The sequence below is a fragment of the Aythya fuligula genome, chromosome 17 (assembly GCF_009819795.1).
Source record: "Aythya fuligula isolate bAytFul2 chromosome 17, bAytFul2.pri, whole genome shotgun sequence".
Classification (NCBI taxonomy): Eukaryota; Metazoa; Chordata; class Aves; order Anseriformes; family Anatidae; genus Aythya; species Aythya fuligula.
In genome coordinates, this window is record NC_045575.1 from 5,174,633 (window position 1) to 5,199,393 (window position 24,761).

Below are 24,761 nucleotides of genomic sequence, written 5' to 3' on the forward strand. Positions count from 1 at the left end.
AATATTTTTTTCCTTCTCCATTTGGCACTGCTTTAACCATGACTTCCTGTGGCTACAGTAAATACTGAAATACTGCAGAAGACGCTTCAGATACCGGGCTGTGCACCAAACCTGTAGAGGGGACAAGATGAAACTCGAGCTCCTTGAAACATGAGCAAGCTGCCCGGAGAAGACAACCCACGTCTAGAACGTCGGTCACAAGAACCAAAGACAACCTTTGGTGAATTAATACTTGCCTCAAGATCCTCTCTAAGCTCCTTGAAAACCCGTATCTGTTCAAGGTGATGAGGTTCTCCCATACACACAGTAATTATAGATGATGATAAATCTGTGAGTGGCAGCCTGCCAAGGAAGAGTTTTGCTCGTTAACGAAACAAGTAGCTGTGCCGTGCTTGAACACAGCTTTCCAGCACAGAGGTGATTTCCAAGTCAGCCAGAAAACTTAGCCAAAAAAAAAAAAAAAAGGACAATCAAGGGCAATTAAAATGTAGAAGAAAACAAGGGGCTACTCAACCTTCCAAGTGCCAGTCATTCCCGAGCAATGAGAAAGTCAGGAATATCCTGCAGATGAGTCTCCTGGCTGCAGAGGGCCAGCAGTGCTCCAGGTGCTGCCATGCAATTAGGTGCCAACTATGCTAATTGAAGCACATGCCCCGTGCCCCCTGCCATGCCCTGGGCACCAGCCCTGCCCATTCCCAGCTGCATTTGTAGCTATTCAAGCACTGGCCTGCAAAGCACGCCTGTCTTTGTCAGAGACCAGCCTGCAAGCACCTTGTGGAGAGGGAAGAGCCCAGGTTGCTGAAGAAGGGCCCCAGCCCAACCCCTGGGTTTCAGCTGTCAGAAAGGCAGCACTCAGTGTCTGCAAGGAAGGAGGCTGCCTGGCCAACTGGCTTGCTGTGCAACTCCCAAACCCCCACGTCCCACTCCACGTGAAGGTTTTGAAGGGTAAATTATAAAAATTACTCAGCTATGCCCATTTTCCACAGGTTCTGGGTAAGGAACACGAAGCAAAAGCCCGCATCCTGCACAGATGCTTCTCAAGCAGCAAGATTTGATGCCTTCACTGATTCAGCAGGGATACAGGAGGCTTTTAAGACTCAAAGTTGTTTAGAAAGAATCCTAGGTAGAAGTTTTAATTCAGAAAACCATCCCCGTACGGCCAAGGGGGCAGCAAACAGGCGTTCTCCCACCTCCACTCTGCTCTGGAGCCTTTGCAGGGCTTTAAGAGATCAACTCCACAGACACACACAAAAAAAAAAAGCAACCAGGCAACCTGACAGGCTTTCTGGTTTCTGTTTTTTTAAGCCAAGCAGTGAGCAGCAGGAAATTCAAATGAAAAGAAGCGCTTCAGCCTGCAACTAGATCAATACACACGAGGAGGCCGCTTAGGCAGCAGGGCACGGCATTTCGATTGAGGTGACTTTTCGTGCACAAGCCAAATGAAGTTTTTCTCACCTTCCTCAAGCCAGTCCTGAGTAATCAGCAGCTAAATCAACAAGGCCATCCATCAGGACAACCATCTTCCAAAATTCAAATTGCACAAGTGCCAAAAGCCACAGAGGGGGGCAGAGCACAGCGAAGCACGGGATTTAACCTGTGCAGCCTTCAGCAGCAAAGATGGAAAAAGAAAATTCTAGCACGCTTCTTCAGAGCCGTGATGAGCACCAAGACCCAGCAGACAGTGGGAAATGGGGCTCACAAAGCAAGACACCTCCCCAGAACTCACTTCTTAAAGACTCTTCGTCGGCACCAAACAACCAGAAGCCCAAGTATTTCTCCAGCAATTTCCTCAAGGAAAAGAGGCAGATGAAAGGCACTGCCTGACAGCTACAGCTTCCTTGCTCTATCGGTAAGCCAGGAGCAGTACTTAAAAGCATAAATGCCAGTTTATAAGGGATTCTCTCACCGGAGCTCTCTGCCACAAGCAATCCCTGCAGACACTCAGGGGTGGGCACTGCCTCCACGTAACAGCTGCTCTGAGGAGCCTGGCAGGTATTTCTTCCATTTGTTTAAGGAAAACTTTCCCGTGTTCTGCGATTTTTGCACTCCAGGCTCACAGCTCGGCTGACGTGGCTCCCGCCAGGCACCACTGCCAGCCTGAGCAGTGGGGATGCTCGCAGCAACCCTCCCAAAAAAACACCCCGCAAACCTCCAGCATCATCTCTCCAGGTCCGCACCTGACGCCGCTCCACCTGATTTCCCCGGCTGGTTTTCGTTTGTTTGTTTCCACCAAAATCACCTCAGATTGCCTCAAAACAAACCCGCCGGCGCAAAGCTACGATAACCGCTAGAGAAAGGCACTCGGTTGCTCGTGACAGGCTTGGCCCCAGTACAGAATAAATAAATAGATAAACAAATAGGTAGATATATTCTGTCAGGGTTACGAGCGGAGCATTGAACCTCACCAACTGACCCTGCAGCAGGGCTCGGGGCTGAACCGAGCCGGGCCGGGCCAGGCCCCCGGGTTCCCCCCCCTGTGTCCAGGCGGGCTGGGGGGAGCCCAGGCACGGAGCTCCCCGGGCTGCGGCCTGCCCGGAGCCGAGCCCAGCCTTGGGGTCGGGGTTTGTGGCCGCAGCCAGCCCGGTTTCCATCCCCGGGATGCCGTGGGGGAAAGCAGAGAGCCGGCTCCTTGGCCAACCCTCGGGGAGAAACCCTGAGAAGGGCAGCGCGGAGCGGCTTCCATAGGGCAGCCCCCAGCTCCCAAACGGCCCCGTCCCGGTACCTGTAGTAGCTGAGGAGCCCGTTGCTGAGCACGAACCAGCGGCGCTGGTAGCCCTTCAGGTAGTTGGTCCACTTGAAGAGCCAGCCCTTGTAGGTGTCGGAGCCCGGGGCTGCGGGCGCTGTCCCCGCCGACCCCCCTCCACCGCCGCCGCCGCCCCGGCTCCCCGCTCCCGTCGCCGCCGCCGCTTCGTTGCTCATGGCTCGGCGGCCGGAGCCCGGCAGCTCGTGGCAGGCCAAGCAGGGGACGGCGCTGAGCAGCGAGACCAGCCCGCGGGTGCTGCCGCTGCACAGCGCGGCCGCCTTCCCCATAGACCCCGCGGCTCGGCTCGGCCCCGCTCCCCTCCGCTCCGCTCCGCCGGGCAGCGCTGAGGGAGGAGGGGGGGGGGGGGGGGGGCGGCACCGCCGTGCGTCACGGGCCGGGAACGAAGAACGGGGAACGGGAATGGGAACGGCAGCCCCCTGGCGGTGGGGCCTCAGCGGCTCTGTTGTGGGATCGGGTCGGGATCCGGGCGGGATCTGGTTGGGATCCACTCAGCCCGGATCCCGCCGCCCCCCCCCCCCGCCATTTTGCTCCCGCCGCCATTTTGCGGCCCCGCTGCCGCGGGCGCCCCCTCAGCACCGGGGCGGCTTTGAGGCACCGGGACCCCCCCACCTCAGCCCCGGGACCCCCTCACCCCCGGGCAGGAGCCGGCTCTTTGAGGGGCAGGGAGGCGAGAGGCAGCTGGTGATGGAGCTTGGGCAGCTCTTTGTAACAATCCCGGAGTGACAGGAGCATCGCAGCTCAGCAGTCTCCCCAAAACACCTCACCGACACCCTTTAAAAGTGGCTGTAAAAAGAGGGCGGCCCATGGAAGAATAAAAATGTGCATGGAGACACAAGGAGACACAAGGAGACACAAGGAGAGAAGGCCTGTGGCACCCCACAGTCACCAGCTCGGTGCTGGGTGAGGCGGGGGCACCGCCTGCTGAAGCGCCACAAGGAGCTTTGGCAGCCGCTGCCCTCCCCGGGATCTCCTTTCCCTGATCCCGCTGATCTGCTCTTATCCCGCTAATCGCATCACTGCTCGCCGATCACCTGCGCGTGCACCTCTCACTTGCAGCCCTGCCAGCACCAACAGCCCGAATCGGGAGGTGCCACCACCCTTGGGGCCATGGTGGCCACCACCTGATGCTGGCCACCAACACAGCCACAAGACTGGCCACCTCAGGCAGCCCAGCCCCTCATCCACCGAATAAGAGACAAAATAGAGACAGTCAGCATGCCCTGTGCTAACAAGCTGCTGTTTGGGGGCTCCAGCATGGCCTTGGTGTGGAGCCCATCCATGGCCAGGGGGTGAAGAAAAGCAAGCTGTGGTGGCACCAACACTTACACGCCGGAGAGCACCTCAGAAAAAGAAATAAACCATGGTGACTGAAGCCACCTGAGCCAGGATCTGTGCTGCCTCTGTCCCTGCTGATGCCCCTGCAGGCAGAAGTTGGTGTTGTGTGACAGCTGGGCCATGGATCTACTGCAAGGTAGCGAGGCTGTGTTGGAAGGAGGAGCAGGTGGGGTGACACGAGGCCCACAGGGGACCCCACAACAGTTACAGGGTCCCAGTAGGCTGGCGGTAAGTAAAAGTGTCGTGAACAAGTGCCATTAGCACCGGGTGGCCAGTCTGAGGCTGAGCAGAAGAGAGATGCTGAGGCTGGGGCCAGCCAGTGATGAGCAGCAAGAGGAAAAGAGGTTCCCCCAGCCTCTGACATAGGCCTCGGAAACATCTCCAAAAATATGGATTTGGATCCAAGCCTGAGGATCTGGGCCAGGCAGCTCCTAGGGTGAAAAAAGATGTAGCCAAACTCTATCCACTGCTCTGTACAGAGCTGCATCTGCTCTCCTAGAGCTGGTTGAACATTTCCTTGCTTTCTAAAGAGGAACCCCTGAGAGACCTTCAGCCATGAGTGCCAGCATTGCCAGCATGAGCAGATATTGAGACAGCTCATATGGGTAAGTCCCGTGTCTGGAAACAGTCTGAGAGAAATTTGGACTCTAAAAGCTGGAATGTTTCCATCAGGTGTTCTGGGACTGCCACCCAGCTGAACATCTCTCCAGATAGGCTTTGGCATCTGGAGGTAACGTGGAGGTTTTAGAGAAACTCAGACAGGAAGGCATCAAAATCAGTGCCCAACAACCACTCTGACATTCTCTGTTAAGGGTTTTTAAAAGTATGTCCAAACCTAGGTTTGCCAAGAACTCAAGGGCTGTATGTATTTGTAAACTGAAGCCCCTCTGGAGATGAAACATCCCTTCTTGGTATAAACATACCCCAAACTGCCCACGTGGGTACCAACTTGTGAAAGTCTCCACGGATTCTGGAATCTCTTCTGGCTGCAAACAAGACAAGAAACCTCCCCTGGCTGTGTCTGAGGAGGGCTGAGTCTCACCTGATCCTGCCTGCCAGAACCTTGGGTCCAGGTGTGAGTGATCGCAGCAGGCACTTGGGATCCTGCACAGGACGGGACACACGATGGCAAAAATCCCATGATTTGCACTGAGTGTGTGAAGGAGGTGTCACAGTGACCCCGTGCTTTTAACCAAACAAACAATCCAGGGCAGATCTGGCAGGACCGTGTACTTGGTACACAGGGCACTGCTGTGTCATCATCCCCTCGCTGCAAGCTGAGGCTTTGAGCACCTCCAGGGACTCTTTGCCCGGAGGAAAATGGTCCCTCTCTGCCTTGGTTTGCAGCACAGTCTGTTTGCTGCAGGTACCCATTTTTGAGCAGAGGTAGAGAGGCAGCCAAGAACTGGGGCTGCTGGGGCTTCGCAGCCACCATCACTGCCCTCTCCTGAGAAAAGAATCTGCAGTGAGGAGCCACCGGTGTCAGGGAGTGCAGCAATGTCACCGGCACTCTGGATCAAAAAACTGTTTACTCTGAGACTTGTTAAATGTGAAGAATACGTGAGAGGAGCTGCCGGGGTCATACTGGTTACATACAGCAGCCTAGTTCCCCAAGGAAATGAAACACGTAAGACATAGCACTCTGTAACTCTGCCCTTGCACTGTTTCAGCCCTGGCACAGGAGCAAAGAGCTCCACGCTACAAAGTTTCTACCTGGTTACTGAGAATACCAAGCAGAGAGGGGAATTAAAAAATTGACTCACAACCCTGTGAAAGGGAAAGGCTGCAGAGCACTCTCAGGGCATTAGGCCCTGGAGAATCCAGAGGAGAGCGTGCTGTCAAAAGGGGAACAGGCATTAAATGGGGCACAGCTTGCTGCTGGGCTTGGGGAGCGACCTGTAGGATCAGGAGCACAGCATGGGCTGGGCTGTGCCACGTCCCACCCCTCGGATATCCCCTGGTGAAAAATGCGAATTTCCAGCAGTGATACCCTGGTGTACACCTCGTGATGACACCTACACCTCGTGTGGCAGCACCTGGTGAAAGTCAGGGGTGAAGTTCTAAACCAGGTGCTGACACACGAGCAAAGTACAGGCAAAGGAAAGAAGCCAGGGATCTGCACTCCTGGCCCAGTCCCTTCACCAGCAGACCTCCTCCTCCTTTTCAGAGCAGCAAAGCTAAACCTAAAGCGGAGAGACATCTTCATGCCACCACTCTGCTAGACCCAATCTAGGAGAGGCAGCTCCACCCCTGGACAGCTGGAGCCTTAATGCAAACATTATCTCAACTCTAATGCATTTATCTGGACGAGCTCAGTCTCAGAGGAGTCAGCAACATTTCCAGGAGAGGATGGAGGAAAGAAAATAGATTCTGTGATTATTTCTTAGCCTTTGTGTCCTTGCCCTTGCTTTTGCCCTTGCCCTTCTTCTTCTTCTTTTTTGACTTGAAGGTGGACCGAATCAAGTAGCCTCTCCAGAAGGCCTGGATGCGGGTGGCAGCAAGGGTCGTGGTGGCCAACTCCTCCAAAGCCTTCTTCTTCTTCTCCTGACATATCCTGCGCTCCTCCTCGATCTGGGAATACTCCTGGAGAAGCAGAGCGTGTTTCTCCATCAGCACGGACAGCTCGGCCTTCTCCTTGGTGTAGGCAGCGTGAACCTCCTCGTACTCAGCCTAGCAAAAGAGCAGATAGCACAGAACATTCAACAGCTCCTCCCTGAACATTATTAAACACCTGGCAAGGGAAGGAGCATGGCTAGCAATTAGCAGCCAACTCCTACGCCCCTTTACCAGTAATCCAGCAGCTTTTAGCCATTTCCATGAAAGGGCAGGAATGTGAAAGCACCTAGGGCCATCTCAGGGGCAACTTTAGGGGGTGCTGACGTGATTCTCAGCCTCCTGCTTCAAAACGACAGAAAGCTTCACAACTCTTCCTCTGGATGGAGAGCTGCCCCTTGCTTCCCTGGCCTCCTGCGTGAGAGCCACGCGTCCACGTGGACGGCGATCTACCTGAAGGTGTCACCTCACGGGAGAGCAAAGCATTTCAGAGAGGATACCTGTTTTTCTGCCATGTCTGCGTCGTATTTCTGGACCCAGTTCAGAATTTCTGTCTCTGCTCTGCACTTCCTCTGAAACGAAAAATACCGTGGGTTACCTGCAGGCACTTCAAGTCGAGTGAAAAGCCTGAGCTAGAAAACAGCATCAGAGCTTTGAGCCCCAGCATCGTTATCCTGGAGGAGAACACCTCCTCCTTGTGGCAAGCTCCCTTCAGCTGACGTGTATTTTGCCCCTGGTTTGGATAGTCTCGGGACAGACCTCCATTCCCCGAGGCCAAAAGCACCTTGTTTGTTTTACAGCACAGAGCTGGACGAGAGCTGAGGACTGGAACGCGTCTGAGAGGTGTGTGGAATGAGACAAGTCATCGACAAACTGGGGCAGCCACCCCAAAACTGAAGCGACAGAGAAATGCTAAACACGAAGGCCCTCCAAATACAGAGCCTCCTAAAACAGAGACATTTCTAGTTGTGAGATGGTTCAACAGTGGCCTGACTCGGCAGTTTAACCCCATCAAGAAAAAAATCAGCCAGAGCCTATCACAAGCCACATGATTTCCTGTATGACACTGGCCCAGGATGTCCCAAGGGCTTCCAGGCCATCACGAGGTCAGACACGGCACTTCCCAGCTATTCACCACGCAAGGACAATCTCAGGCCACCCGGGGCTAACGCACGTGTTAAGGAGAGGGAAAGGAGATGTCTGTAGTCAGTAAATCTCCCTGCCCGAGCCGAGCGACTCGTCACGACAACTACTGCAGCAGCCTGCAGGCTCAGAAGAAACCAGCTGATCAAGCCACTGCACTACGGGAGGTGTAAATGGGTGCCTTGGGTTTTGAACTGCAGCTCTGCTTGTATTTGTGCCTTGTCACAGCTGCCCTGTTCTACATTGCCCAGTGCACGAAGGAAAGAGGTCCCGTTACCAGAGCGTGCAGTCCTGTTTGGGGTAAACACCAAGAAGGAGACAAAATTAAAAGAAAGGAAGCTCTTTTTCTAGCTCCAGATTTTCCACGCCCAGTTATCTCCCGAGGCCACCTGCACTCAACCCCGAACGCTACAAACAATAAAAGATGTTTTTATGCACAGCCTGGACCATGTTTGCTAGGCTCACCCCACCCCAAACCCCTTGTTTCTTAACACCCGCCTGTCTTGCTGCAGCCTTGCTGCTCTGAACTTTGACTAGAGCACAGCCTCTCCAGCAAGCCGTGTCGCAGCACTACACGCGGGTGTTTCCTGAGCTGGGTCAGGGCACAGGAGGAGGACCCGTGAGCAGGCTGCTTCCCCGGCACCGCTGCAGGCTTGCTTTCCGCTGGAATCAGCAGAGCAGGAGGCCAGCGTCAGCACACTGACACACAGCATGTGCATCCTGCCAGGAACTAGCAGGAACCAAGTAATTAGTGGCAGAAGGCAGCCGCCAGACCTAACAGCAGTACAACAGGTCTTAAATTGTGTATTCTGGAGCTCTCCTGCCATTCACCTTTCTGAGAGCCAGCTCTGATGCTCGATGCTCCAGCACCAGCTTCTTGAGTTGTGCTCTCAGCTGCTGAATGTCCTGCTGTAGGCTGGCACACTTGGCCCGAGAAGCTTGCAGCTCCTCTTTTTGCTCTTTTTCTCCTTCCCACTTGACCTGCAGAATGTCGGTCTTGCAGTTTTCAGCTAGATCTTGCATGCTCTTTTTGAGGCCTTTGATCATATTGTCCTTTTTCTGAACCTAGACCCAGAAAAGAAGAAAGAAATACCATCAAGACTCGCAGGTGAGGCATAAAGCAGGCAGAAAGCACATTGCAAAGGTGGAAGCGATCTAAGAATAGGGACCTGCCACAGCTGGCTGGGAGAACAATCAGATTTCCACCAGCTTCTCCCCTGTGAGCCTGAGAATAAAGCTGGAGAAGGAAGGAGCCAGACCAAGACCACCGTCACTGAAGTCTTCTCATCTCGACAAGAGCCAAAATCATCCCTCAGGATTCGGATGAGGCTCAGTGACTGTCTGGGAGATGCAGCTCAGTGGGCTGCCTGCAAGAGAAATCCTCAGCTGGGAGCAGTGAAACAGATTTGCTCGTTACGCTCTGGACAAGCTGCCAAACTGCACGTAAAAAATCTCAATTCACAGATCTCCAGGGAGCAGAGGGGATGGGGAGCACGAGACAAAACCTTCCCCTCTGACCCCTCGCGCAGAAAGTGGAAGGAAAGGCACACACAGAAAATGAGGGACTGCTTGTCAGGAGTCCAGGGCTTGATTTCTGGCACAGCCCATGGGCTCACAGAAAGAGCCTGGCAAATGCCTGTTAGTTAATCCATGCCTCAGTTGCCTTCGCTGAAAAAGATGAAGACATGATACCATCAGATATTAATTACAAATGCTCCAAGGCAGCTAGTATTACTGAGTTGGAAGTCACAGAAATATTGGTATTAAGCAAGAGTGAAGGCAGAGCAGATATTAAAAAAGGATTTTAATCTGAGCAATCTCTCCCCAAATGACTTTTCATCATTTCATCAGCAGTGAATGGAGCCTCTCCCTGGCAGCTGACACTGTGGCCCTGCCAAAACACCACTGCAGTAATTTGTGCCTGTCCTGCAGCTCCTTTGTAAACCCAGTGACTTGTGCCCTTTAAGTTGGCCTGTGAGAGCAGGTTCAAAACATGCCAAATGCAAGTTTAAAAATTAAGCATCCAGTAGGAATTTTTAAATTATATTTCACAATGAAATAAGTATCTTTCGATTTAGGATCTGATTTAGAAATCAGATCTGGAACCGCCACTTTCATATCTCCAAGAAAGGGGTCAATCTTTTAGCTTATCAAAATTTTGCACCAGTGACCCTTTATCAGGAAACATGTTCTCACACTATTGTACCTCCTCATCTCGAGTACAGATTGCTGCCAGCAGTTCTGCCCGCGAAGCTGTGACTGTTTCAGTGTTTTTCTTAATCCGGAGGGAGACATCTTCCATGAACTGAACCATTTCTTCCTCTTTTGTGGGATTAGTCAGGAGTCGCTCCAACATAAAATTCCTAAACTCCCTAAAGGCTTTGATAAACACTTCAGCTGGTGGCTCTCGTGGCCCAGCTTCGCATTTCAGAGCCTTACAAATTGAAGGGTTGGCCAGCAAAAGCCTCAGGATGTTTCTAACAGAAGACTTCAGCTGTTGTTCGAGCAGGCAGAGAGAGACCCTTCGCTCCTCAGCTCTCACGGTGTCCTCTTCTTCCTCTTCTTCAGGGCTGGCAAGCAGGTGCTCCATTTTGCTTGAAAGCTTTTGGTGCTCAGTTAGGTTCTTTGTGATCTCAGGTCCCAGCAGAGCCGAAAACCTATCCAGCGAGGCGAGAATAGGTGGAACCAAGCAGCTCAGCTCCAGCTTGGCAATCGTCTCGTCCAAGACAGATATAACCCATTCGGTTTCAATGCTATCAGGTTTTAACCAACGCGGATCTAACACCTTTGTGGCATCCAATCCAGTCACTGCTTTCTTTGCAGTCGCAATGCCCATTATCAGGGGTTGGTTGCTTTCGTTTGTGTCCTGAGAGGACACCTGGAGCTCGGTGGGATTCGCTGTAGCCATGCCTTGAGTTAAACACCTGCGGGTTTAGTGTGGCAAGGTCTAGAAGGGACACAACGCTCTCATAGTACAATAATATAGAGGTCCCTCTGCTGCTTCTGCCGCAAATTCTTCCTTTGTGGGTTTTATTTCTGAAAGGAAAATATGATACGAGCATTAGAGGGACGATGTAATTCAGGAAAAGCTGGGAATTTCAGGTTACCCCAGAGCTCTCCCTGGGTCTGTGCACCCAGGCAGGTCACAGGCTCCCACACCAGAACTGTTCTCTATCCTAGAGAGGCTGCTTAACCCCCAGGGCCATGAGAAGACCCCCGAGGAGGGAGGGCAGCCATAACCCCTTGGCCCCCATGGCTGTGGGGGGAACCCCTCAGCCCCTCAGCACCACCTCAGAAGGCCCGGCCCGGGCCCTGTTGGTCGCTAGGCAACGCGAACGCGGGGGCGGGGCCTCCCGCCTGCCTCCGCGCCCGCCCCTCCTCGAGCCACTCAGCGTCTTCGCTCGCTTGACGGACAGCGCCACTGGCCAATGAAAGGCCTCGCGGCGGCCAGAGGCAGGCCGGGGTGTTGATGGCGCCGGGCGGCCATCTTGGGGCGGGAGGGCTGGGCGGGGAGGGGAGGAGCCGCCCGGCTGGGCTCCTCCCAGCTCCCAGCCGTGCGAAATAAAAATAAATAAATAAAAATAAACATAAACTTCGTACACTGAAAATGAGCCTTGCGGCAGTATTAAATCATGATGTAGCCCCTTCAAGGGGGGTGAACGCCAGAGCATTAGCAACCAGAAATTGCCCCAAGCGTGCTGTTAAAGAGGGCTAGTATTACAACGCTCTGCATTTGGGGCTATACATAATAAATAAACCAATAAATTAATAAATAAACTCCAGAAAATAAATCCGTAACCTAATAAACTCCAGAAGGCAGCGGCTGAGGGCAGCGCTGAGGAATTCCCAGCGAGCCGCTCATGACACCGGCGGTGCCTCAGGGGAAGCAGCAAGCACACAGCAGCCCCACAGCAGCTGTGGGACCCAGCTGAAGCACCCAAACCAGCCCAGCACCTTTATTTCTGTGCACCTTTATTTCTTTATTTCTTCATTTCTTTTATTCCCTGGGCCAGCACCTGCAGCTCCGACAGGGCTGCAGCGGGGCCGAGGTGGGATCAGAGCCCTGTGTGGGCTCTGTGGTGTCGGCTGGATGTGTCCCTGCCAGCCCTGCTGTCCTTCAGCCCCTAGCGAAAGCACAGAGCTCATCAGGAAGACCTTTCAGCTCTCTAATTTGGTGGGTGGGATCCTGTGACCACACTGGATCCAGCCCAGCCTTGCTGCAGGATGAGCAGGAGGCACAGGAGGGCTGGCAGGTAATGGGGGCGGCGTGCCCTCGGCTGGATGTTTCCCCTGCCCATCAGCACAGCTCAGCAGAGGGGCCCTGGAGATGTGGAGAGCTGTCACTGCCTAATGGGGACTTCAGGGCTGAACCCTGACCCCCGTGAGAGGCGAGAGGCTGCCGCCTTCCCTGCGAGGCGTTCTGGCAATGAAATCCATCTTGAAAAGGATGTTGTTTCCTTCCGAAGCTGATGAGCCTCTTGATTGCTCCGTTTGAAACGGGACGTGGCTCTCTGAGAAATGCAGGCTCAGGCTTCCTGACAGCCGTGACCTCGAGGAGGGATTGAGATGGACTGCTGAGAGGCTGCCAGCCGCATCCTGCACGCCCCAAGCGCGCAGCCTGCCTGAGGGACAGAAGGCTTCTTGGAACATACCAGCAGGGGGATGATGGAGAAGCGGTGGGTCGCATCCAAACCTCCTCTAAACTAGGGAAAAGATGTGGAGCACTGCAGCTCGCTCCTGGCCTTGGGTAACTGGAGCCGTCCCAGACTTGCAGAGCAGGCTGAGGGCAGCCCAGCTCATCCTGCAGCATCACACACCACTGCCGGGAACAAAACCAGGCCAATGTGGGAGCTGTCACTGAACCTGTGTCATCCCAACCTCTCAACCAAAACGTAGAAAAATCTCAGATCCATCCTGAACCAATTCCCTACGACCTGCTGGTCCGTACGCAGCAGCCTGACTGAGCAACAGCGGGGCTGTCCTGCCTTGGGGGCATCAAACAGGAGCGAAACCAGAAGAAGGGGAGATCTCATAGCCAAGGGACAGGACCTCTGGGTGGCAGCGGGGACAGCAGGAACGGGCAGCGAGGGGTTGCTGGCCTTTGCAGCTGCTGGCTTTGCAGAGCCGGGATGGAAGGAGCTGGTCCCACCACGCTGTCGGTGGCGATGCCCAGGCTTTGCTGAGCAGGGCACGTGCTCCCATTTCCAGCAGGATACGCTGACCCCTTTGCCTTCCTGGTGGCTTCAGGAAGGAGGACAGGTTGGATCCAGGAGTTGTCTCCACGAAGCAGCAGGGGCACAGGAAATCCTGTGAAGACCTAAGAGCAAAACAAAGGCACAAAGAGCTCTGCTTTCCCTTCGGAGGCAAAGCAGGCGTCACGCAGCCAGCAGGCAGCAGCTAACGCTGCTTTGTGGGCTTTTTTTTTCCCACCCAGCTGCTTCCTCCTGTGGAGAATAACTGAGTACATAAACTGAGTACATGTTTCGGAGGTGGACGGACAGACGGATGGATGGTTGCAATCATTCGCTGCTCCTCCTAAAGCAAAAAAAAAATAAATAAATAATAATGGGTGCATGAGGAGAATTTGCCCAGACAGTAGGTTTAAAATAAAAAAAAAGGACTTTTCTTCCCGTCGGGTCATTAAACGCTGCCCCAGGAGGTCTGCAGCAGCCCAGCAGCACGTGGGGAAGGGGCTCTCCTTCCACTGCCCCCTGGGGACCCCTCGCTCTGTTTTCCTCGTGCTCCACAAGCCTGTCACCTGCCCTGGGGATGCAGGCAGGCACTGAAGAGCTGCAGTGCTGTGTGGTGACCCACGAGTGGCTGGACCAAACCCAGAAGCCCTTACTCAGGGCTAGACCAGCCCGTTCCTCCCAGCATCTTCCCACAAGGGAAACCTGGGGGTGGCCAGCACGGGGCACCTCAGGCTCCTTTAAAACTGCCCTGTGCTCTTTGCCTGGTGGCACCTCCTTACTTTTCACCTCAACACCTCTCATCTTAGGTTTCAGTGCTAAAGCCAGCCGCAGTGAGCACGACCGAAGACATTTACTGCCTGTCCTAGCCGGTGACTGTCACGGTGAAGCACGGATCCAGATTTTCCTTTCCATAGTGGGAAAAGGCTGCAGACGCGGGGCTGCCAGGCGGTTACCTCTGCTGGGAATTTCTCCTTTCCACCTGGATGTCACCGCTAACCACACTGCTGGTACAGGGTGGGGTCCAGGCAGCAGCGTGGAGGAGGCAGAGTGCCCACCAGTGAGGTCGAGAAGGAAGGGTCTGTCCACTCGGGTGGCTGAGTCTGGCTGAATTACCTGAAATTCTCCTAAGGAAGAAGGATGAAAAAGATCTCTCCATTTTCAGGACCCAGAAATTAGGGGGAAAGTTTGTTGTTTCTTTAAAAACTAGCCTTACAACAAACTGAGAAGACGTTTCATCATCAAGGACTGATGTCTCCAGATTTTGGGGCACTGGACTGTAGCTTGCCAAGTGTGCTGCCCTGACACCAGAGGGCTGTACAGCTGCATTGGATCCTGTGAAAACTCTCCTTAGAAATCCCAGCCAAGGGGGACAGTTTGAAGGTACTGAGCATTTTCTAATTCAGTGAGGAAGAGACTGAGGCTGTGACAGCAATATTCCAGCATCCAATTATTCCCTCAGGGCCACCGGGAAACATTAAAAAAATCGCTCTGCTTCATCTGAAGCAAAAAAAAAGGTTTATGTTAAGAAAATCCCAACACTGCAATGCAGGAATCTGACTGAAAAAAAAAAAAAAAAAAAAAAACAAGGCACCTTGAGACTGTAGCATCTCCTCCACCGCAAGTCTTGAAAACAAGTGGGCTAGACGTTTTTTCAAGGAAAGTTCCCTGCAACTCACACACCATAAATTTATCCTGCAAGCACTCGCAGCAATAGGGTGGACTTTACAGCCCTGGTTTATAAAACATTGGTCTAAACCAAGGAACTGCTGAAATCACGATGCTTGGGCTTTCTGGCCAGAGCAGGAAGGCAAAGTGCCCTGGCACAGCTGCAGTAAGGTGAGGGGAGAGGACTCGGGTGGTGCTTGATGGGTCCCAAGGGCAAAAAGCCTGTGCACAGGAGGCGAGAGGAGAGCTGAAGAGGACTCATCAATGTGTGACTGCCCAGCTCTCTCTGATGACACCCTAAATCCTAATTCTGGATGCATCCCCCTGGTCCTGCAGGAGAGGGTACAGCTAATGAACCCATTACTGCGGGGCTTGGAGTGGGAGGCACTAAAGGAGCAATCAGGCTGCTGAAATCTTGCAAAACCTTTGACTCATCCCCGTTCCTGGGAGGCCACGTGTCAGCGCTTCACCCGTTTCTCAACATTTAGCTATTTTAGGAATGACATCGAAGTGCAGGTGAAGTCTGACCGACAAGGTCTGTCGCTCACGACTCCAAAACACCGCTGACCTGCAAAGATCATGCTGAAGGCTGCCTGAGAACCGAGGCCTTCCCCCCCATGATAACACCCCCAGGCGTTTGGTTCTCGCCCTCCCCATGGACAATCCCCAGCAGAGACTTTGACAAGTCCCGGGCATCTGCATCCGGACCCAGCAGGCTGAAGATTTAAGGTCCAAAGTGATGATTTCATGGTTCCGAGGAACTGAGACCAAAGCGTTTGCCCAAGACATTCCTCCAGCCTCGAGTCATCTGCGGGTCTTGCTGCCAAGGGAGGGGAACTCCCTGTGCTTTTCCACAACACAGCACCCCAAACACAGCCAAGTGAGGGGCAACAACCCAGGGCTGGGGCAGGGTGGAGGCCGTCACTTTCTTCTCCAGGAGCAGCAGGGCACGGCAGCTGGATGATTTGGGCAGGGAGCTGCGGGGGCCGTGGCCTCCCACCTCGATGTCTGAGCCTACAAAGCAGCTTCGGGCATGGTGTCACATGAAACGGGGTGCAAGCGATGCCCCCCGGGTCTGTTTTGGGGTGCGAGGAAGGGGACCTGGGCTGGCACGGGTGGGTGTGTGTGAGGGGGTCCCACAACCTCCGGGACAGTACTAGGAGGTCCCACCACCCCTCGCCTGCATGAGGGGGTCCCGCAGCCCCCAACAACTTTGAGGAGCTCCCACATCCCCACGGTTTGGGGTGATACCCAATGTTTACAAGCCCAAAATGAGGATGTGCTGCTGTGCTGAGCGCAGCCTGGCTGCTGGGACAGCTTGCCCGGGAACCGAGGGGAAGCAAAACGTGGATTTGCACCAGAGCTCTGAAATAAATTCTTGATATCCAACAGGGTTGTGGCGTGGAGGCTGTGCTGCTAAAGGTGTGGAGATGTGAACAGAAGCTTTGGTGCTTGCTGTAAATGCAGCCGGGTTCCTCGCATCGCTTGTGTCGGGGTCCCGTTGGTAAGTATGAAGTGAAGCGTCACATGCCGAGTGTTTCGTTCCAGCACAAACCATGCCTATAAAGCAGGACAGAAACTAGCTGCGGCTCAGGATACTTGGAATGGGACCAATGTTTGCTCTTCCTGAGATACTTCTCTGGGTTTTGACACAACAACCCCAATTCCGGTCATCTGCTGCATTGCAGAGAGGCCGGGAAGCGTGCAGACTCCAGCGCTGGGAGAGCCTGAAGTCCTGAACCCTCCTCTTCCTCCTCCTGATTCCCCCGGCTGTTTTTTTCAGAAGAGGCAGAGGAAAAAGTACAGATATGTCTTATTTTGATATATCAAAATACAGTTTACAAGATGTCCTCGTGCTCCTGCAGTTTCTCCTGTTACAGACTCAGCTACAGGCAGCCGACAGCCCGGTGCATACACGGAGCCACGGAACGGTTTGGGTTGGAAGGGGCCTTCAAGATCATCTGCTCCCCCCTGCCAAGCAGAGCAGGGAGCCCCCGTGCCACGGTGAGAGCCCAGTGAGATGCTTCACAGTGAATCCCGGAGTCTTTTTGGGTGCTGAACCAGAAAATGTCACGCTGGAGGGGGGAGCCCTGAGGGTCAGCCTGCCCGTCTCAAGGTCTCCAACCAGTCTTGGACGTCCCCAGATGTTGCTCTCCAGTGCAGACGCTGCTCCCCACGTGGCATTTACCTGGTTATGCTGTGCTGCCAGGCAGGACGTGTTTCTTAACGCCTGCCCTGAAAACGCCCCTGCCATAATTTCAGCTGCAGAGCCAGGACGGCTCTGACACCTCGTTAGGATTGCAGTGGGGTTAGGAGCACAAGGCAGCATGCGAGGGAGGGCTGTCCTTGCTCAGCCGGTGCTTGTCCAGGGAGATTTGGGGAGCAGTTTCAGAGCTCAGAGAGGAGGAGCTGCCACCTGACCGTGCCCCTTTGGGACACCCAAGCAGCTGGTACTGGGGAATGCCACCGGGATGAGATCATGGCCTGAAATACCCGGAGAGGGGGACAGGAACCAGGCCAGGCCCTGTACAGGCAGCATAGCCCCTCCAGCACACAGCAACCCATGGGATCCCTGTGCCCAGCCTGGAGCCAGCCCCTCTCTGGGACCAGGCCAGCATACAAAGCGCTAAAAAGAGGGCAAACAAGGCAAAAGGATGGGTTCAGCAGGATCCAGGCAGTGGCGTGGGTGCCAGCCCCGCTCCTCCATCCCCTGGCAGGGGACAGCACAGCTGCCAGGTCCTGGGGACACCGAGCTGGGAGCTTTGCCCAGCCTCATCCCGGGGGCCGCAGCATGGCTTGCCCTTCAGAAGCAAACCCAAAATGCCTTCCAGTCCTTCCTGCTAGGGGAAAACCTCTGAAATCTGAACCCTAAAAGCAAACAGGCAGAGGAATGGGCACGGCTTGTGGCTGCTGAGCTCTTGGCAAGAGCAGGGGCTGTGCTGGCGGTGAGGCCGAGGTGAGTCACGGGGCTGGAAAAGGGCTGGGGTGGTGCTCTTGGCCCCCGGGGGCAGGGTGAAGCCTGTGGGCACGGCGTCCCCTGGGAGCTGGGGCGCCCAGCCGGTTCCAGGTGCGAAGTCACCACAGAAGCCACGGTAGGAGTACAACAAAAATAGAGCTTTATTTCAGGACGAGTGCCACCAGAGCCAGACCGCGCTCCTACGGCAGAGCACCCGCGGGTGTGCAGCCGTGCCCGGTGTGCACGCAGCTGGGCTGGCGCTCACGTGCTTTGCACGTGCTGTGCCACTGCTCCGTCAGAGGCCGGTGAGCCCTGGAGGAGCGTAACGCCCGCTGGGGACACCGGCACCACGCCGCCACGCAGCACCACGAGGGTCCGGCGCGCTCCGTCCTTCGTGCAGGGGGCACGAGGCGTGCGTGCACGTGCCCCACGTGTGCACCGGGCTTACTCCACCCAGCAGAGCTCAGTAGTGATGCACACACACGCATACATCTGCTGTGCATGGGGAGGTGCTTGCACACGGAGGCTGTGCACACACGCACACGCACAAGGCTCTGCACATGCACTTGTGCCCCCGTGCCTGTACACAGCGACACACACGTGCCCCGTGCACAGAGCCGTGCAGAGAGAGCCACTCACACGTGCAGAGCCTGCACCCACCAGCACACACACACCTACACGTGTGAGACCTGCTTGCACACGCAGAGCCTTTACGCACCAACACTCACGTGCTCCCTGCACACACGCCAGAGATCCACTCACTCTTGCAGAGCCATTGCACACCTGCACGCACTTTCCCCATGCACACAGACACCCCCTTGCACACACAGACCCTGCGCACTGCGGCGCACACGTGCACACCCAGAGCTCTGCACACCAGCACTTCGGTCTGCACGTGACCATGCGCGCCAGCAGAAATGTGTGTGTGCAGAGCCGTGCACACCAGCACACGCGTGCACAAAGGGCCTGTGCGCACCGGCACACACGTACACACACAGAGCTGTGCACACACACGTGCGTTCAGTGCTCTGAGCAGCAGCAGCAGGCGTATGCATGCCCAGTACCATGCACACCAACAGATGTGCACACGGAGCCACGCATACAGCACGCACACACGTGCACCGTGCCACGCACACCAGCACATACGTGTGCACGCAGGGCCGTGCCCACTGGCACACACGCACAGGGCTGTGCCCAGTGCTCGCCGCCGTCCCCGTGGCCACCCCAGCCCTACTCGCGCCTGCGGGGGGCACGGCCCGGCCACGCTGCCCAGCGCCTCGCGACGAGCTGCGGCTGGTGGTACATGAACATCCCGGCCAGCGTCAGCCCGATGCCCAGGTAGCTGAGCCCGCTCAGGTGGCTGCCGAAGAGCAGGCGGGAGAGCAGGAGGTTGCCCACCACGGTGAGGTTGCCCAGGAGGTGGATGGTGAGGGCGGAGGTGAGGGAGAGGACACAGAAGCTGGCCAGGTTGTAGAGGACGGAGCCAAGGCAGCTGAGGAGGATGCAGCCCCAGAGGGAGCCATCGTAGCGCAGGACGCCTTCCCAGGCCGGGGCCACCTCCAGCGCCACGGCCGCCCCGAAAAGGAGCCAGAAGCTGGGCAGGGCGGTGAGGCAGAGCAGGGAGACAGCGTCCAGCCGGTCCTCCTGCAGCAGCAGGCCTGGGGACAGGGGGGGGGACAGTCAGCAGGAGCTCTCTGCCCAGTGCTGAAAGAAATCCCGAAAGAAATCCCAAAAATCGCAGCAAAGGGGGATGTGGGGAGCAGCCCCATCTGTGGGGACGGGGAGAAAAAGGGGCTGCTCCTGGCCCTGCTGAGGCAGCTCACAGGGTCCTGGGGTGTCCCCCAGCCCGGGGACCGCAGGGACGTCACAGCACGTGCCCAGCGCTCGTCCTGACGATAGTGCCCGACCCTGCGGTGCCTGCGTGAGTCACAGGCTCCGGCTGCCGCGGCGGAGGAAACGCTCCCTTCCCAGCCGAAAAACAAGTGAGCTCGGGGCCAGACGGCTCCTCTCTGCTGCTGCCAAGGACATCGCGGCCCGGGTGGCCCCGCTGCTCCCACAGCGCCCAGGGGCCCCGTGTGGGGACGATGCCGCTCGGTGCACAGGGATGATGCCACCCAGCAGGGGGATTTGTAGGGGCTGCGGACCCGGCCACCCCATGGGGACGGGACAGGGACAGAGGGGAGCAGTGTGTGCCTCTGTGCCAGCCAAAGGCACTGCCACCACCCCGCAGTGTCCCTGGAGCTGGCTGGTGTGCCACCGCGGGGACACCAATGTGTTTGCTCCTTGCCAACAAACCAGGGTCACCTCGGGCCAGGATCGCGGGACAGCCCCCAGGGCAGGAAGCCAGGGGGTGAGCAGGGACAGGATGGTGACATTGGAGTGAGCGGACACCTCGGTGTCACCAGGCTAGGACAGGGGACAGTGACAGGTACATCCCCCACCCCAGAAGCAGCGGTGGCACCGGTATCAAGGGTGGCAGAGGGGACCAGAGCGCCACAATGGTCGTGGTGCTGGTGGCACCTCCTGGGCGCAGCACTGCCACCAGCACGGGGACACCCCGGGGGCACGCGGGCGGCACTTACTCTGCTGCAGCGACTTGAGGGCGCGCAGGATGGTGGCGGCGAGGAGGACGCAGCCGCCGGGCTGGTGGAAGTGGACGCCACCGGCGATGCTGCAGGCGGCCCCGGCGCAGACGGGCCCCATGGCCGCGTACTGCAGCGGGTGGTGCCGGCGGCCCCGCAGCAGCGCCGACAGCAGCAGGGTGGCGAGCGGGGCGGTGGCGTGCACTGCTTGCGCCGCGTCCAGCGGCACCAGGCTCAGACCCAGGTTGCCCAGGGCCACGCTGCCGCAGAAGGTGAGGCTCAGCAGGTAGATCCTGGCCCGGGGACGGACGGATGGCAGCGGGCCCCGTGCCCACCCCAGCGGATACCCCAGCGCCACTGCCGCCAGCATGTGCAGGGACGACAGCAGCAGCGGGTAGCGGAAGCCGTGGGCGGCGAAAATCCATTTGTTGAGGCCGGCCAGGGCAGTGCCGGTGCCCAGCCAGGCCAGCACGGTGAGGGCCAGCGGCAGAGGCGGCCCCGACAGCTGCCACCCCGGCTCAGGTCTGCGGGGCTGGAGGGTCCCGCCGGTGGCCGTCATCGCTGCTTCATCACCGCCGGGGCACCGCGGGCACATGGGCACCGCTGCCACGCCGGCCGTGCCGGTGCGTGCGGCGTCCCCGGCTCCTCCCGGCGTCGGCGTCGGCGTCACCTGCCCAGGGTGGGCCCACGGAGGGGTCAGCCAAGGGGTGCCATGTGCAAGCGGCGCCGGCACCAAGGAGAGAGGAAAGTTTGATGGCGGGGAGCGAAGGCAGCGAGGCTCCTCCCCACCGGGCCGCCGCACGTCACCGCGGCCGGCAGTGCGGGCCTGCGGAAAACCAGAGGAGCGGCACGGCGAGCCGGGAACCGAGCTGGGAACCGGCGGCAGCGGCTGCGTGTTCCCCCCCGGAGCCGCCCGCAGCCGGAGGACCGGAGGCGGTGGGAGCACGGGCGGCCTCCATGGTGACGGTGGGGCTGCGTCAGTGTCCCCGGCTGACTCACGCCGGGGCGGGCGCCATCGCTCACCGGGCCTGGCACGGGCACCGGCATCCCCGCCCAGCGCACCGCCTGCCCTGGCACTGCTCCCCGCCAGCTGCCCCCGCCCTGGTCTCGTTTTAGGAGGGGATTAAATCTCACGGGGTTTCCACGCACGTTTCAGATGGAACTGCCCTGGCACCGGTCCTCGCGCTGGGGCCACCGCGGTCCCCACCGATGCCATTGCCCCCAGCCCCTGGGGTGGGGGGTGATGTTGTCACCCCCAGCGTCTAAAATCAGGAGGTGCGTGGAGGGGACTCTCCCTCCTCGTGCCTTGTCCCGCTGCTCCCGGCTTCAGGCTGCCCCACAAGCACCCTCGGGGGCACTGCGCACCCCAAAAACAGGGGCTGTCAGCCACCAGAGCGGGGGACAGCACCGAGGAGCTGCCGGTGCCCAAGCAGGGAGCCCGGGTGCGCCCATCCCACTGACCCCATCCTCACCCTCGCCGGCGCACAGAGAAAGCACAGCACAGCCCGGGGGATGCTGCAGAGTTTCATTGTCATCGCCCCCATCAGCTGGGGCAGCAGCGGGGTCCCCCCCCCACCTACCACTTGCTCAGGCGCAGGATGACGGTCTCCCCGTCCTCTGGTCTGTAGTCAGCAACGCCTGCGGAGAGAGGACACGGCCGGGGTGGCGGTGTGGTCAGGAAGACAGAGCCACAACCCCACAACCCCCCCAGGCACTCACTCAACCCCCCCAGGCACTCACTCACCCATCTGCAGGCTGCTGCCGAGGCCGCCCAGCAGCTGCCAGTAGTGCCGCTCCTGCGGCTGCGCTGCCAGGCCCAGCACCGAGGTCAGGAAGGGGCCCTGGGGGGTGTCCTGGGTCTCAAACCTGGGGGGTAGAGGGGAGTGAGGGGCCTCGGGGTCTCAAGGGTGCCAAGAGATGCAGCAGGAGGGGACAGGGTGGCAGCCCCCTGCTAGGATCTGGGTCCCCCCTTGGCACATGGGGGTTACGCACGTGAAATTTTGGGGTCCCTGCGCTGGGGCTGCCCCGAGCAGGTCCAGGAGGGAGGCACCGGTGGGCACGGGCACCGGGAGGTCGTAGAGCAGGTGCTGGGGACACTGTGCCACCGGGCACTCCACCACCAGCCGCACCATCATGTTCCCCGGCCCCACGGGCAGCGGCTCGATGGCGAGGGGTTTCAGCGTGTCTGTGACAAGGACAGCCACCACGGTGGCATTGGTGCCAGCCCGGTGCCAGCCCCCTTGTCCCCACCTTGTCCCCAGCTCCTACCAGGCTCCTCCTTGCACTGCATGGAGGCGATGTCCAGGTAGCTGCGGCCGTGCAGCACAGGCAGTGCCTGGGCCATGGCCGCGGCGCTGGTGAAGGCGTCCAGGCGCTGCAGCAGCGCGGCCATGGCCCGGCCGTACGCCGTATGCGTCCTGCACTTGTCAGTGGCGATGAAGACCTGGGAGGAGAGGGAGGAAGGGCTCAGGGCACAGTGACATGGGCACGGTGCTGCTGTGGTGCCATAAACCTGCACCCACACCTGCACCCTGCACGTGCCCGCAGGCACCCATGCTCCTGAGCTCGCACATGCACCTGCACCCGCGCCCACCTGCATGGCCAAGGGGGTGCTGAAGACGTTGCCGATGAAGCCGTCCTCGCTCTGCGCCGCCACAAACCTTGCCCTGATGCCACGCACGGCTGCCCGCAGCTCCGCCGCCAGCCTGGACCTGACGAGCTGCTCCCGCTCCAGGCAGGCAAAGGCCAGCGCCGCCACCGCCTCCGTGTCTGCGGGGATGCCCCGTGTCACCCTGGGTGCCGCACACCCACCCCGGTGTGTCCTCCTAGGTCCCCAAGGGTCCCGCAGCCCCTTACCCACGGCACTGCTGCCCGCGTGCCGGAACCGCCGGTGCTGCTCGGCCACCAGCAGCCGCTGGATTACCTCCTCGCGCACCCGCTTGCCGTGGACACACAGCGCCAGCACGCCCAGGCTATACTGGTAGTAACTGGTGAGGGGGTGGCCGTGCCGTCGGGAACCTGGGGACGGGGCACCACTGTCACCGGGGCCAGCTGGTGGCCCTGCCGGAGCCAGGGATGCTAGCGCCCAGCTGGGTGACCACCGGGGCCACCCTGCGGGGCCATCCCCACCTGCCCAGTCCTTCTCCAGGTAGTACTTGAGCCACGTCACCAGGAATCGCTGAGGACCGGGGTCCGGCGGGGGGCAGGAGGCTCGAAGCCCCAGCAGGTACAGCGCCAGCCGCCCCGTCTCCGGCCACTGCGATGCCGCCCTGGTGTCCCTACAAGCAGCGGGGTCGGCGTTGGGGAGCAGAGGGACCCACGCTGTCCCCGTCCCCAACCCCATCACCTACTTGCTGTGCTTGGCATCCCGGTGGCGATGACCATGGGACGAGTGGCTGTCCGAACCCAGGCTCCTGCAAGGGATTCGGCACAAGTGGGACCAGAAAGGGGGGTCAGCGAACATCCCCTTGTGACACACGGGGGTCTCAGGGGACCTACCGGCCGTAGCGTCCCTGGAAGGCATCCTGCAGCCGCTCCAGGTAGCGCCGCTCGGCGTGCAGGTCGTGGTCCCCAGCGAGGCGCAGACCCACGTAGACACCGGGGTCAGCGTCCAGCCCCGGCTCCTCCGCCAGCCCCAGCAGCCGTGCGCTCAGCACCCTCACCGCCGCCTCCTCCGGCGCCCCTATCCCCATGGGGGGGACCCCCGAGGCGTGAGGATGGCAGCGGTGACAGCTGCGAGCCCCCAACCCATCTCCATCCTTTCCGGGGGACGCAGCGTGGCCATGGGGACGCGCTCCCCACCGGGACACCCCCACCCCACTGTGCGCCCCCAAAAGTCACCAAAGAGCTGGGAAGGAGGCAAAGCCAAAGGAAATGGGAAAAGGGGGGGCCCAGCCTGGTGCCACCCGCAACCCAACCCGTGGAAAAGGGGGGGGTCCCCGTGTCCGGCCGGGGGTCCCCGTATCCAGCCGGGGGTCCCCGTATCCAGCCGGGGGTCCCCGTGTCCAGCCGGGGGTCCCCGTTTTACTCACGGCAGCCCCGGGCGGGGAGCACGGCCACCGGCAGCAGGACGAGGAGCAGCCACATCGCGGAGGGGGCCCGGCAGGGCTGCGGGGGGGGGGGACTTTGCCCGGAGCCGGGTGTGGAGCGGGGCAGGACGCGCAGGGCGACGCGCCCCGGGCAGCGGCAGGCGGGGGGCGGCCGGCACCGGGCGGCACCGGGAGGGCACGGGGCGGGGACGGGGATGGAGGGGGCGGAACGGGGCGGGGGGGGACGGGCGGAGGGTCCGGGGATCGGTGTCGGTGCCGGTGTCAGTCCCGGTGCCCGTGCTGATGTCGGTCCCGGTGCCACCCCGGTGCCGGTGTCACTCCCGGTGCTACTCCCGGTGCTACTCCCGGTGTCAGTCCTGGTGCCAGTCCCGGTGCTACTCCCGGTGCCACCCCAGCCCCAGCCCCATCCCGGCCGTGCCCCAGTGCCCCCCCGGTTTCCTCCCGGTGCCCCCCCGGTTCCCAACCCAACCCACCCCCATCCCCACCCCCATCCCCACCCTGCCCCACCCCCGGTGCCCGCCC

The 24,761-nt window shown here is 58.7% G+C and overlaps 4 protein-coding genes across 5 annotated transcripts in view; all 4 read right to left on the bottom strand.

Annotated features, from left to right (window-relative positions):
- Positions 1 to 3,054, bottom strand: part of OSBP2 (oxysterol binding protein 2) — a 72,457-nt gene extending 69,403 nt beyond the window's left edge. For both annotated transcript variants that reach the window (XM_032198945.1, XM_032198944.1), the window contains exon 1: positions 2,723 to 3,054. In XM_032198945.1, coding sequence (XP_032054836.1) covers positions 2,723 to 3,030 — 308 coding nt within the window. In that variant the 5' untranslated portion in view covers positions 3,031 to 3,054. The remainder of the gene's footprint in view (positions 1 to 2,722) is intronic.
- Positions 3,055 to 6,450: 3,396 nt separating this feature from the next.
- Positions 6,451 to 10,631, bottom strand: IQCD (IQ motif containing D). The gene is made up of 4 exons (XM_032199221.1): positions 10,002 to 10,631; positions 8,627 to 8,860; positions 7,153 to 7,224; positions 6,451 to 6,769 (listed from the first exon to the last, which is right to left on the bottom strand). The coding sequence occupies exons 1-4, from the start codon at positions 10,629 to 10,631 to the stop codon at positions 6,476 to 6,478; spliced, it is 1,230 nt and encodes a 409-aa protein (XP_032055112.1). The 3' UTR covers positions 6,451 to 6,475.
- An 8,096-nt stretch (positions 10,632 to 18,727) lies between these two features.
- Positions 18,728 to 20,987, bottom strand: SLC35E4 (solute carrier family 35 member E4). The gene is made up of 2 exons (XM_032199019.1): positions 20,191 to 20,987; positions 18,728 to 19,266 (listed from the first exon to the last, which is right to left on the bottom strand). Exons 1-2 carry the CDS (start codon positions 20,783 to 20,785, stop codon positions 18,839 to 18,841), a joined length of 1,023 nt encoding a protein of 340 aa, XP_032054910.1. The 5' UTR covers positions 20,786 to 20,987; the 3' UTR covers positions 18,728 to 18,838.
- Positions 20,988 to 21,700: 713 nt separating this feature from the next.
- TCN2 (transcobalamin 2) lies at positions 21,701 to 24,387 on the bottom strand. Its single transcript, XM_032198991.1, has 10 exons — positions 24,222 to 24,387; positions 23,689 to 23,872; positions 23,541 to 23,603; positions 23,320 to 23,468; positions 23,047 to 23,208; positions 22,784 to 22,959; positions 22,459 to 22,633; positions 22,183 to 22,375; positions 21,935 to 22,056; positions 21,701 to 21,828 (listed from the first exon to the last, which is right to left on the bottom strand). The coding sequence occupies exons 1-10, from the start codon at positions 24,274 to 24,276 to the stop codon at positions 21,767 to 21,769; spliced, it is 1,341 nt and encodes a 446-aa protein (XP_032054882.1). The 5' UTR covers positions 24,277 to 24,387; the 3' UTR covers positions 21,701 to 21,766.
- Between the last annotated feature and the right edge of the window lie 374 nt (positions 24,388 to 24,761).

Coding starts and splice junctions, on each gene's coding strand:
- IQCD (XM_032199221.1), bottom strand. CDS start 10,631: ATGGGCATTGCGACTGCAAAGAAAGCAGTGACTGGATTGGATGCCACA. Junction 8,861..10,001: donor TCTGTACTCGAGATGAGGAG/GTACAATAGTGT, acceptor TTCTGGGTCTAG/GTTCAGAAAAAGGACAATAT. Junction 7,225..8,626: donor CAGAGCTGGCTCTCAGAAAG/GTGAATGGCAGG, acceptor TTTTCGTTTCAG/AGGAAGTGCAGAGCAGAGAC.
- SLC35E4 (XM_032199019.1), bottom strand. CDS start 20,785: ATGTGCCCGCGGTGCCCCGGCGGTGATGAAGCAGCGATGACGGCCACC. Junction 19,267..20,190: donor CCTCAAGTCGCTGCAGCAGA/GTAAGTGCCGCC, acceptor CCCTGTCCCCAG/GCCTGCTGCTGCAGGAGGAC.
- TCN2 (XM_032198991.1), bottom strand. CDS start 24,276: ATGTGGCTGCTCCTCGTCCTGCTGCCGGTGGCCGTGCTCCCCGCCCGG. Junction 23,873..24,221: donor GCTCCCCGCCCGGGGCTGCC/GTGAGTAAAACG, acceptor CCATGGGGATAG/GGGCGCCGGAGGAGGCGGCG. Junction 22,057..22,182: donor CAGGGACCCCAAAATTTCAC/GTGCGTAACCCC, acceptor TCTACCCCCCAG/GTTTGAGACCCAGGACACCC.